The sequence below is a fragment of the Castanea sativa genome, chromosome 11 (assembly GCF_040712315.1).
Source record: "Castanea sativa cultivar Marrone di Chiusa Pesio chromosome 11, ASM4071231v1".
In the NCBI taxonomy this organism is placed as follows: Eukaryota; Viridiplantae; Streptophyta; class Magnoliopsida; order Fagales; family Fagaceae; genus Castanea; species Castanea sativa.
In genome coordinates, this window is record NC_134023.1 from 20,832,563 (window position 1) to 20,846,083 (window position 13,521).

General features: G+C 45.2%; 1 protein-coding gene across 1 annotated transcript; it reads right to left on the minus strand.

The window, feature by feature from the left end:
* Window positions 1-9,602: 9,602 nt before the first annotated feature.
* LOC142616209 (uncharacterized) lies at window positions 9,603-10,550 on the minus strand. The gene has a single exon (XM_075789093.1). The coding sequence runs from the start codon at window positions 10,548-10,550 to the stop codon at window positions 9,603-9,605; it is 948 nt and encodes a 315-aa protein (XP_075645208.1).
* Window positions 10,551-13,521: the final 2,971 nt, after the last annotated feature.

Here is a 13,521-nt window from a genome sequence, read left to right on the forward strand (position 1 = left end):
CGCTCAAGGGCAAACACTTGCACAATCCGTCCGTTCAGAAAGCACAGACGAAGTGTTTGCCATCACTCCTCCAGCTGACGAAGGCGAAGTTCTTCCTCCTATCCAGCCAAATGACGGTCCATTGGTCGAGAACTCTCCAAAGAATGAATAGGATACTTGCTTTTTTGTAAAAGTTTTCACCGTTGTGAAATAACTTTATTTAAACCGTCATTTGTAATTATTTGACTTATCAAATCTTTTGTTGCATGTTGCTTGCTCATTATCCGTCGTATATTTAGTTAATCTGTCTACTTTGTGAATGGACTTTCAAATGTATTTTTGCTAACCGTCCACCATATAGACATTCATTCACGGGATGATCCGTCCACTTTATGAACTGGTAGGTTTTTACCCTTTGGGCGATCCGTCCACTCTATGGACTTGTATGCTTTTCACCCTTCGGGTGATCCGTCCACTCTATGGACTTGTAGGTTTTTTACCCTTTGGGTGATCCGTCCACTTTGTGGACTTCAAAGTTTTTCACCCTTTGGGTTATCCGTCCACTTTGTGGACTCGTAGGTTTTTCACCCTTTGGGTGATCCGTCCACTATGTGGATTTGTAGGTTCCTCACCCTTTGGGTGATCCGTCCACTTTGTGGACTCGTAGGTTTTTCACCCTTTGGGTGATCCGTCCACTTTGTGGACTTCAAAGTTTTTCACCCTTTGGGTTATCCGTCCACTTTGTGGACTCGTAGGTTTTTCACCCGTTGGGTGATCCGTCCACTATGTGGATTTGTAGGTTCCTCACCCTTTGGGTGATCCGTCCACTTTGTGAACTTGTAGGTTTTTCACCCTTTGGGTTATCCGTCCACTTTGTGGACTCGTAGGTTTTTCACCCTTTGGGTGATCCGTCCACTATGTGGATTTGTAGATTTCATTGTAGATTTTCATCAGCATGCATTTAAAAAATTCCTCTCATAAGTTCAACAAACCAAATTGTTCATGAAAAAGAAAAAAAACTGAACTCTAAAAAACCATAACTGTCTAAAATTAAACTGAAAAGTAAGGCAATAGGTGTTGTGACTGCTGCACTATTGGTAGTACTTCTTCAGGTGCTCCGTGTTATAGGGATGGCCCAACTTCTTTCCGTCTAATGTCTCCAAGTAGTACGTTCCTTTCCTGCGCCATGAAATGATTCGGTACGGGCCTTCCCAGTTGGGACCCAGCTTTCCCAGGGATGCATCTTTCGTAGCGCCAAGCACTTTTCGTAACACTAGATCTCCAACTTTGAAGTCCCGGTGCCGAACCTTAGAGTTGTAATGTTTTGCCATCATGTCCTGGTACCGCGCCAGTCTTTGGGCCGCGGTTGCCCTAACTTCATCAACAAGGTCAAGCTCTAGACGTAGTGCTTCAGCATTCTTACTCTCGTCATAACTTTCCACGCGGTAGCTCGTCAGCCCCACTTCTGCCGGTATGAGGGCTTCAGCACCAAACGCCAATCGAAACGGTGTCTCTCCCGTTGGCGTCCTTGCCGTTGTTCTGTACGCCCATAGGACACTTGGTAGTTCGTCCGGCCATATGCCCTTTGCCCCCTCGAGCCGGGTCTTGATGATCTTTAACAAGGACCGGTTCGTGACTTCAACTTGTCCGTTGGCCTGTGGATGAGCGGGCGACGAGTAGTGATTCTTGATTCCCAGCTGAGAACAAAAGTCTCGGAACGCATCGTTGTCGAATTGCTTCCCGTTGTCTGACACGAGCACTCTCGGGATCCCATATCGGCAAATAATATTTCTCCATACAAAGTTGCAAATATTTTTCTCCGTGATAGTAGCAAGAGCTTCTGCTTCCACCCACTTGGTAAAGTAGTCGATACCAACCACCAAGAACTTCAGTTGTCTTGCCGCTATTGGAAATGGACCCATGATGTCTAACCCCCATTGTGCGAATGACCATGGGGCCGTCATGGGTGTGAGTTCCTCCGTTGGCTGCCTGATAAGATTGCCGAACCGTTGACACCTATCGCAGGCTCTCACGTACATGTGGGCATCCTTCTGCATTGTCGGCCAATAATACCCTGCTCGGAGTAGTTTGTGTACCAGAGACCTTGATCCTGAGTGGTTTCCACAGATCCCTTCATGAACTTCCCTCATTACGTAGTCTGCTTCGTCATGACCCAGGCATCTTAGATATGGTCGGGAGAATCCTCTTTTGTAGAGGATGCCTTTGATCAGTATGAATCGGGCAGCCCTAACCTTCAATTTCCTTGCTTCTTCCTTCCCGTCTGGAAGCTTGCCGTCCTTGAGGTACGCCACAATTGGAACCGTCCAATCATCTTTAGTGGTTAATTCCTGCACCTGAACGTTATCTAGTAACGACGAATATTGGACGAAGGATAATACCTGCTTTGGGACGACCATAGGTTCGGCCGAAGCAGCCTTTGCGAGTCGAACCGCTTCTTGATTCTCTTCTCTCGGGATCTGAGTTATCACGAATTGTAGGTCACTTGTTCGACCCTTCACTTCTCCGAGGTACCTTCTCATTCGTTCACTCCTACAATCATAACTCCCATTAACTTGGCTAGCTACGATTTGGGAATCGGAGTAGACCATTGCCTTCCTGGCCCCAGCTGCTATTGCAAGCTCCAATCCCGCCACCAGGGCCTCATACTCCGCTTCATTATTCATAGTAGGGAACTCCAGACGGATCATACATTCAATCTTATCTCCTTCCGGGGTATGGAGTACAACTCCGACTCCTCCCGCATGCTTATTGGAGGATCCGTCTATGTGAATTCTCCATGTAGGTGTCTCTTCTGCCCCCTGCTCCTCATGTGTTGTGAATTCTGCAATAAAGTCTGCCAATATTTGTCCTTTCACAGCTGTTCGTGGCTGGTATTGGATATCATACTCACTTAGCTCGATAGCCCACAAAGCCATCCGTCCGGCGATTTCAGGATTGTTCATTGCTCTCCGCAATGGCTGATCCGTCAGGACTATTATTGCGTGTGCTTGAAAATACGGCTTCAGTTTTCGGGCTGCTGTTACAAGTGCGAAAGCGAGTTTCTCCATCCGTGGGTACCTCTCCTCTGCGCCTCGAAGCGCCCGGCTTACAAAGTACACGGCCTTCTGTACCTTCCCTTCCTCTCTGATGAGAACCGCACTTACCGCTGCCGATGAGACAGCAAGGTACAGGAATAATTCCTCCCCCGGTGTAGACGGGCTAAGCAATGGCGGGGCAGAGAGATATGCCTTCAACTCTTCAAATGCCCTTTGGCATTCGTCCGTCCACTCGAAAGATCTCCTTAGCGTCCTAAAGAAAGGGAGACACTTGTCTGTTGCTCTTGATACAAACCTATTCAAGGCTGCTATCTTCCCTGTCAGGCTTTGTACTTCCTTCACCGTCCTTGGAGGAGATAGATCCATAATTGCTTTCACTTTCTCGGGGTTGACCTCAATGCCCCGCTGGGACACCATGAACCCTAAGAACTTTCCAGCAGTTACTCCGAATGCGCATTTGCTTGGGTTCAGCTTCATTTTGTACGTTCGAAGAGTGTCGAAAGTCTCCCGGAGGTCCCCCAGATGATCCGACGCCTTTACGCTTTTTACCAACATGTCATCTACGTAGACTTGGACATTCCGGCCAATCTGGTGCTCGAACATCTTGTTCATTAATCGTTGGTATGTGGCTCCTGCATTCTTGAGCCCGAATGGCATCACCTTGTAGCAAAAAAGCCCTTGACTCGTCACAAATGATGTCTTCTCTTGATCTGTCTTCTCCAACTTAATCTGGTTGTACCCCGAGAAGGCGTCCATGAAGCTCAACAACTCATGTTTTACGGTAGAGTCCACTAAGGCGTCAATCCGTGGGAGCGGGTAACTGTCTTTAGGGCACGCTTTATTTAGATCCGTGAAATCAACGCACATTCTCCACTTCCCATTTGACTTTTTGACCATTACCACATTTGCCAGCCAGTCTGGGTAGTACACCTCTCGTATGAAGTCTGCTTCTCGTAGCTTCTGCACTTCCTCTGCTGCGGCTCGATCCCTTTCGGGGGCGAATACGCGTTTCTTTTGTCGGACTGGAGAGAACGAAGGCGACATGTTCAATTTATGGACTATGACTGTCGGATCTATTCCCGGCATGTCGTCATGGCTCCATGCGAACACGTCTTGGTTTTCCTTGAGGAACAATAGGAGGGCACGTCGAACCGTTTGGTCAGCCGAGGTTCCTATCCTGGTGGTTCGGTCGGGCCTCGAATCGTCTAGTTGTATTTCTTCCAATGTCTCCACGGGTTCTGCCACTGTCCTCTGCTCTTCGATATTCAATGTCTGTACATGGTCATCCATCTCCATCATGGCCACGTAACAATCCTGTGCAGTCACCTGATTTCCACGCAATTCTCCAACTCCATGTTCAGTGGGGAACTTGATCATCAGATGATAGGTTGAAGTGATGGCCTTCCATGCGTTGAGGGTAGGACGTCCGAGTATGGCGTTATATGCTGAAGAGCAATCAACCACTAGAAAGGTGATGTTTCTAGTTATCTGTTGCGGGTAGTCTCCTACCGTCACTATCAATGTGACGGATCCTAAAGGACAGACCCGGGTTCCCCCAAAGCCAAAGAGGGGCGTACATGCCAGGATCAGGCTCTCCTTTGCAATTCCCATTTGCTGGAACGCAGGATAGTAAAGGATGTCTGCTGAGCTCCCGTTGTCCACTAGAACTCGGTGGACATTGAAGTCTCCTACCTGTATACTAACCACAAGCGCGTCGTCATGGGGGTGGTGAAGGCGCCGGGCCTCTTCTTCAAAAAACTAGATACTGGAGTCATTCCGTCGTATTCTTTCTAGTGAAGAGCCCATCGACTGGACACTTTGTACTGTCCGTAAGTAGGTCTTCTTGGCCTTTTTGGACGATCCTGCTGAAGCGCTTCCCCCCATTATCATCCGTATGTCTGCTACTGGTGGTCTGGGACGCTCGTTTTCCCGTCTAGGATTCTGCTCCTGTGGCTGATCAGTTCTTTCTTTCCTCACGAACCTTTGCAACCTTCCCTGCCTTATAAGGGCTTCAATCTGTTGTTTCAAGTCATAACAGTCCGTCGTATCATGGCCGTGGTCACGGTGAAAACGGCAATATCTATCTCTTGACCTCTTGTTCGGATCTCCCTTCAATTTGTCCGGGAATGTCAAGCTTCCTTCATCTTTGATTTGCATAAGCACTTGGTCAATTGGGGCTGTGAGGGGGGTGAAACTTGTAAACTTCCCTGAAGGTGGCTTGGGTCTCCGGTCTTCTCGTCGATCCCTGGTTCTAGCCACTTTTCGTCCGTTATCTGGCTTCGTATCTTCCTGTCTTTCCCTTTTCTTTGGTTTATAGTCGTCTCTGGCCAGCAAGGCATCCTCCGCGTTCATATACTTCTTCGCCCTGTAATAGACATCGGACATAGTCTTTGGGTCATTCTTACATAGGGAAAATAAGAACTTACCCTCTTGTAACCCGTTTGTGAATGCTGCCACAAGTGTCTTGTCGTCTGCCTCGTCTATCGAGAGGGATTCCTTGTTAAAGCGGGCTATATAGGACCTTAATGTTTCACCTTCTCGTTGTTTAATTCCCAGTATACATGCAATAGACCTCTTGTGTCGATGACTTCCAATGAAGTGTGATACGAACTGTGCACCTAGTTCCTTAAAAGTGCCGATGAAATTAGGCGTCAACCTGCTGTACCAATCCCTCGCAGGCCCCTTCAAGGTGGTGAGAAAAGCCCTGCACATAATTTCATCTGGTACACCCTGAAGATGCATTAAGGTTCTGAAAGACTCCAAGTGATCCAACGGGTCCTTGGATCCGTCATAGTTTTCCACATGGGGCATGCGAAACTTTGCTGGAACGGGGCACGAATTCACCAATGCTGTGAATGGTGAATCCGTTCTATGGACTAGGTCGTCCAAATTGCTGGATACCCGTCCTTTAAGAGCGCTCATCATTGCATCCATACGTTCCCTCATCTCCTGCATTTCGGTGGCTATGTGAGTCGGCACAGCGTCTAAAGCAAGTGGTTGATTGGTTTCTTGTCGCTCGGGTCTAGTCGGAGCGTTGCTGCCCTCAGGTCTTTCCACGTTCCTTCCTTCAGGACTAGCGCCCTCCTGATCTTCCTGCGGTGCACTCTGATGTGCGGTTATTTGCCGCAACTGTTCTTCCAAATCATGATTCTGCTTAGTGAGGCGCTCAACCGCTGCCGCAAGCGTTTGGACCTGCCTCTCCAATGCGATGGCGCGTGGTTCGTCGCCTTGATTGTTGTTCGTTGCCATCGATCGGGTGAGTGCCATGCAACTCTTTGTCTCAGGGATAGAGCGAGGCTAAAATAATCAGAAGATTTTCTTCTTCCTCAATTCCCACAGACGGCGCCAACTGATGATGCCGAAAATATCACCAGTGAGTCGCAAGCTCCTCGAACAAAAGCAACACCTGCAAAAAGAAAATAAAGGACCTAGAAGAGAGCACCGGTGTGGTGTCGGCCGAATACCCTCCGAAGGTCAAGTTAGAATCTTGTTTCTTTGGCCCTAGAGTGCCAGAGTTAAGAATATTATGCGTACCTTCATATTTAGGATTTCTGAGGTATTTATATTGAGCGGAATTACCTTTCATTTAGGATACAACTTCCTTCTCAAGCTTATTTCCATATAGGAGTCTTCTCAAACGTGTGTCGCAAGAAGTCCAAGTGTGCACGTTTGCGTGGGGATAAAGCAAAAGCTCATCTGGTGCATATCAAATTACATGCCACCTGGATCCTACAATCAATCCACCTATGACGGATAATCAGCAAAAGTTGACCGTCATAGTCGTGTCACTTACGGTGTCCATCCGTCATCATTATCTCCGTCCATTTACTATTTTTATCCCCTTCAGCATCCCTGTGTTGTAGTGGTCGATGATGTGCAAGCTGGAACTCGCTGAGTATGCCACGAGCTTTGTGGAGAATCTGACTTCCCGTTTGTCCTGGCTGGCCTACACGCACTTTGTTTCTATTAAACCACATGCACCACGTGATGGTGGCAATGAGTTCAAGGAGGTCATTTCCAACATGCTGCTTGTAGATAAGGTACCATAGCCAATCCATAAAATCCTGAAAGTGGACCCCATGCATATCAAAAGGAATGCCTGAGATATCCCATAGTTCCACCACTTTTGTGCACTCCCAGAACAAGTGGGCAGTTGTCTCCGAGGCCAACCCACAAGCTTCACAGGTGGACTCATCAAGCACTCATCGGTGACAGAGATTCTTCTTTGTGGGGAGGATATTACGGCATGCCTGCCAAACGAAGGTCTTGATTTCATTCAGAGCATGCAAACTCCAGATTTTTTTTTTCCAAAAAGCGCATTGATCATGGCTAGAGGAGGGGGACTCCGTGGAGTTCTGTGAGTGCAGAGATAAGGCGAGCTTATAGGCACGATTCACGGTGAAAATTCCTTTTGGCGTGTAAGCCCAGACCTGTTGATCTATATTTCAATTTTTGTTGATGGGAATGCTCAGGATTTTGTTGGCATCATGTGGAAGGAAGGCTTCTTTGATCAGGCCGTGCTTCCATTCACCCACTGTACCATCTATAAGATCGCTTACAGTGTTGCTTTCGGGTAAGATGACAGATGGTGGGGAAGAGATCTTAAAGATGGTCGGGTGAGGCAGCCACCTATCATTCCACACGTTGATAGACACTCCATTTCCAACCTGCCATCTACAGCCCTCCTTAACAACATTCTGCACTGCCATAATGCTACGCCATGCATATGATGGCTTTGGCCCGAGTTCAGCATCGAGAAAGTCGCTATTTGGAAAATAGCGTGCTTTGAAGACACAATGCAAGAGGGAATGCATGTTTGTTTGCAAGCGCCAACCTTGTTTGGCTAAAAGTGCCAAGTTAGAGGCTGGTAGATCAGGGAAGCCAAGGCCACCATCTTGTTTTGGAGTGTAGATTTTATTCCAGCTAAGCCATGCCATCTTGCTTTTTCCATTGGATTGTCCCCACCAAAACCGACGAACCATACTAGTCAAGTCATCACAGAGTGTGTCAGGGAGTTTGAAGACACTCATAGTGTAAGTGGGTATAGCCTGTGCTACTGCTTTAATAAGAATTTCCTTTCCCGCTTGAGAAAGCATTTTTTCCTTCCAACCCGATAGTTTCTTGTCAAGCCTTTCCTTGAGTGCATGGAAAGTGTTCACCTTAGAGCGGCCAACAAGTGATGGGAGGCCTAGGTAAGTCTCGTGCTGCGCCCTAAACATAGTCTTGATGTCCTCCTGTATTGCATGTGGTGTGTTTGGACTAAAAAAGAGAGAAGTTTTCTCCCTATGTAGTTGCTGCCCTAAAGCAAGTTCATAGGTTTTCAGAATATGCACAAGGTGGCTGCATTCTTCTAAGGTTGCTTGATAGAAGATGATACTATCATTGGCAAAGAAGATGTGTAAGATATGTGGGCCTCGTGGGCAGGCAGCGACGCCTTTAAAAACACCAGTGCTCGTGGCTTTGCGAAGTAGAGCTGAAAGACCCTCTGCACAAAACAAGAACAAGAAGGGAGAAAGGGGTCCCCTTGCCGCAATCCCTTGGTAGGGGTGATGTGGCCTCGAGGTGTGCCGTTAATTTTTATAGAGTAGGTAACGGATGTAACACATTGCATCATGAGTTTAACCCATCTACTATGGAAGTCCATTTTATGCATGATTTTTTCCAAAAAAACCCACTCAACCCTATCAAAGGCCTTACTCAAATCAAGCTTTAAAGTCATTTCCCCAACCCGACCAGTTCTCGTTTGGTTTAGGTGATGAATTGTTTTGAAGGCAACCAGGACGTTGTCAGTGATGAGACGGTCTGACATAAAGGCACTTTGGTTTTCCCCAATGATTTGAGGGAGGAAGCGTTTTAGTCGGTTTGCAAGGACTATGGAGGCAAGTCTAGAGATGACATTGGTTAAGTTGATGGGTTGGTATTGAGTTATCTTGGTGGGGTTCTTTATCTTTGGGATGAGGGTGATGTGTGTCTCATTAAATTTAGGAGGGATGGTGCCAGAATTTAAAAAGTCAAGAACAGTAGTTATAACACACACACACACCAGATAAAGACCAAAAATGCTGGTAGAAGTGAGGGGGCATACCATCAGGGCCAGGTGGTTTTTTTGGATGCATCTGTTTTAGAGCTCTATGGACCTTATCTACTTGAAAAACCTGGGTTAAGGAATTGTTCATATCATCAGTGACTATTGGTTGGATAGCTTCAATAGTAGCTAAGATATTCGTAGGCCCATTTGAAGTGAAAATGTTGGAGAAGTAGTCCAGGATAATGCCTTCCATAACTTGGTCGTCCTCTTGCCAAACCCCATTGGAGTCACAAATGCCCCTAATATAGTTTCGGTCCCTTCAGTTTGAGGCTTTTTAGTGGAAAAAGTTGGTATTACGGTCACCATCAGTGATCCACTAAGCTCTTGACCATTGGTGCCACATTGTGTTTTCAGCATCCAACTAGCAGTTTAGAGTGGAACGAACTTCTTGAATCTCTGCTGTGTTCTGGGTGACATTCAACTCAAGGCATTGTAGCTTCTTTTCCAGCCTAGAGATTTGTCTTCCCACATGGCCGAATTCATGTTGTCAACCTTTCATGACAACTATACAGGCAATTTGTGATTTGTGCACCGTTGGGTTTGAGGAGGCCATCTTGCCATGCTTCTTGGACGACCTCAGTACAACGAGGATCACCCAGCCACATGGCTTCAAAACGGAATAGTCGGCCAGGAGGACGTGGTTTGGTGTTGAAGGGAAGAAAACGGACAGAGAGTAGAGAGTGATCTGAAGACGACATTGAGATATGATGAACAGTAGTGCCAGAAAAGAGAGAGCACCAATCAGCAGTAGCTAGTGCTTGGTCTAACCGAATATGAGTGAGGCCTTCCGTAGGATGATTTCTAGACCAGGTAAAAGGAGACCCGATATAGCCCAGGTCTAGGAAGTGGCAATGGTGGATGACTGTACAAAAGCGGTCCATCCATCGGGCTGGTCTTAAAGCACCACCTAGTTTCTCTAAGCGTTTCACAATTTCATTGTAGTCTCCAACACAAAGTGCAGGAAGAGTGTTGGATCGGCCCAGGGATTCCATAAGGATCCAGGTTTCTTCACGTTTGCTTGTGTCAGGTTGTCCATAAAAGCCAGTAAGCCTCCATGTCAGACCTATAGTTTCACAAACAACATGGGCATCAATAAACCAACGAGAAAAGTTTTTTACGTATACCTTTGTATCAAGTTTCCAAAGGAGTGCAAGACCGCCACTTGAGCCTTCAGAGGAGATGACGATGCCTTGGTTATAAGTCCAGCCTTGTTTCTTAGCATTCAACTGATCGGTGGTGAGTTTGGTCTCCATGAGGAAGACACAGATGGTAGCTTCTTTATTCCATGCTCGTTTAAGAGCGTTAACTTTCCGGGGGTTCCCAAGTCCCTGGTAGTTCCAACTAAGGATACTCATTATGTCCGGCGGTGCTGCGTAGCAGCCATCGTTGATCCCAAGTTTTCTGCAAAAAGTTTGTTGCGCTTTCATCTCCACATCCAAACATAGTTTCTTGTCGAGAGAGGTGTTGTCTAGAGTTGTTGTTTAGAGTAGTTTTTACATTTGAGGTCTTTTGTAGGTAATTCACGGGTTTGTGGGGGTAGAGTAGTAGTTGGTGGGGTCCGTGGGACAAGTCTTTTCCACGTTTTTGGTTTTGGGTCATTTGTTGGTGCTGAGGTGGAGGAGAGTGAAGTTTCTGTGGTTATCATGGGGTCTGACATGTTAGGATGGTCAAGGGAATATTTGTGGGAAGTGAGTACGTGTGCATGGAGAGCTTTATGTGGTGTAAATGATGGGAGTGAATGTGAATATGTGGCGTTATAACTGTGCGTAACGTCTGGGGATTTGTTGCGTGAAGTTCGTGTAGGGGAGCGTTTCAACACTTGGTCAATCTCCGAGATATGAGCATTAAAGAGATTCGGATTTGAAAGGATGTCCGTTAAATTCGGGGTGTCATTATGAGTTATCAAGATTTGCGCAGTTTCCTTTTCCAGTGTCGGAGTTGACTTGTGAGGTGGGGGCAGTGAAGATGGTGGGGAATTTTGTGGTGGTGGAATGGGTGGAGCAACAGTGGAGGTGGGCTGTATCGATGGTGGCGGTGAAGGTGGTGGGGAATTGTCTGGTGTCATAGACGGTGGTGCATTTTGTGGTCGTGGATAGGGTGGGGTGTGTAGTGGGAATGGTGTTGGGCGGGGAGCACGAGGAGGTATGGTGGGCGGTGCGACTTTGCTAGACACAACTTGTGGTTTTTGGATGTTTGTCATGGTGGCACGTAGCGAAGGCCCATACTGTTGGTTGTTTGTATGTGATGCACCTGTCTTGTCAGCCAAAAGCTAGCGGCCGCGCTCATCATGGTTCAGCAGGCTACATCCGTAGCAATAGATGGGCAGTCTTTCATACTGGAGGGAGATCCATTGTGGGTCCAGGTCACTTACATTCATGAAACGTCCTCGACAAAGTGGCTTAGATATATCGATGTTGACCCTTACCCGAATGTATCGGGCTCAACACTCACTAGTAAAGGAGACACTCACTAGTACTGATGGCCTCTGCATTTGCCTGGTTCATGCGCTGAAGTGGAAGGCTGTGGATTTGTATCCAAAAGGAAGCCTTGGTGAAGGTGGCGTTGTCCACTGATTCTTCCTCCTTGGGTTTATAGAGCCCGATCAGATATTTGTCGAAGGACCAAGGTCCCTATGCAAGGATCTTTGGTGGGCCAACCTTACTCTCAAAGAGTATGAGCACTGTGTTCGCTCCAAGATCGCTGACCTTGAAATTCTAGACGAAGTGCCACATACTTCGGAGTGTGTGTGATAAGGCTTCTATGTTGAATCTACGTTTGGTGAAGAGCTTTGCCACTAGCGTTCTACTATTATTCTCTATCTCTAGGGTGAGGTTTACAAGTTTCTGTTCAGTGGAGTTTAGGAATAGGCAGGCCCATCTTCCAGTGATATCGTCCATGGTCCAGTGTTAGAGAGGGAGAAGGGAAGGGAAAAGAGAGGGAGGGAGTTGCTAGAAAATTTTCCACCAAAGTGGGGAAAAGGGGGCCACCAACAAAGAAGGTGCTAGGGTTTCATCACTGAGGATCATGAGGGAGACAACGTGAGAAAAAAAAAATCTATAGACAATGAGTTGTTTAGTATTAGCATTTGGGTTGATGATTATTTTGGTCCTAAATGCAAGTGCAAGTCCATCAGATGGCATAACATGCGAGGAGGCTTTAAAACAATTGATAACCTGCAACCCACACTTCCTAGGTTTTAGTCCATTGTCCAGCCCTATATGCTGTAAAGGTGTACAAAATGTATTGCAACAAGCATACACCACTACAATACACAGGTCTTTGTGTGAATGTTTCGAAACTGCTACAAAAGCATTTCAAATTATAACCGAAAGATTGAAACAGCTTCCCCAACTTTGCAAAGTTGAAGTTCCTATTCCTCTTGACCCCACTGTGGATTGCAACACATAATCTCTCTCTCTCTCTCTCACACACACACACACACACACACACACATTGTGTGTGTAAAAAGGGTCACAAATTCATAGCACATTTGAAATTATTTATTTATTTATTTATAGAATCTTCTCTTTTCCTTATTAATACATTTGTGTTTCTTGATGTCCAATGTCCCATGATGCACTATGGAGTGGAGATGTTAGTGAAATAAGGAAGCAAGCATGCAATATATATAACCAGTTTTTGTGGTGTAAAACTTATCTGAGCCTCACTCATTTTAACTATTTTGAATATTTGTAATACCTATTGTAGGTGACATGAATAAAAATATTCAAACTTTATTTATCCAATAAAAATTAATGAATGAATGAATAATTTATTGCTTAATGAATCTCGCAAAAAATTATTTCTCTCTACCTATTTAAATTTGACTTAATATCCACACTAATATTGTTGGGGCCATGGTAAAAATTTGAAAAGACTGATATTATCTGTTATAATATATTTTTATTTATAGATTACTTAATTTTATAATATAATCCTATGAGTATGTAATTATTATTGCACAAACACAAAGAAAGGTGCATCAGTAATTTTTTAAAAATTGACTATCGGAATTTGTTCTTAATGCTTATTATGATAGAATCGATAGCAACTTGAAATGACAAGCCACAATTAAAAATTTAAAATAAACTAGTTTATAATTCATGCATACACAAGTATTTAAAAATAAAAATAATTAAATGCATATTATCATTCCTTCTAGAGTTGAATACTTATAATATATATATATATATATATATATATATATATATATATATATATATATTTATATATGTTTGTCTACTCTAAAAGACCTTGTAAAGATATTTTTTGGTAGTCTCAATAGGTAACGTATTTTTTCTAGTGCCGATAAATTTCAATTCAGCATTTAAAATACCAAAATATTTATTTTTTATCAGGATAATCTGGTAATCACTAGAAATAAATAAATTTCTATGA

What these genes read in the sequence shown, in the direction of transcription:
- LOC142616209 (XM_075789093.1), bottom strand. Translation starts at nt 10,550, where the DNA reads ATGAAAGCGCAACAAACTTTTTGCAGAAAACTTGGGATCAACGATGGC.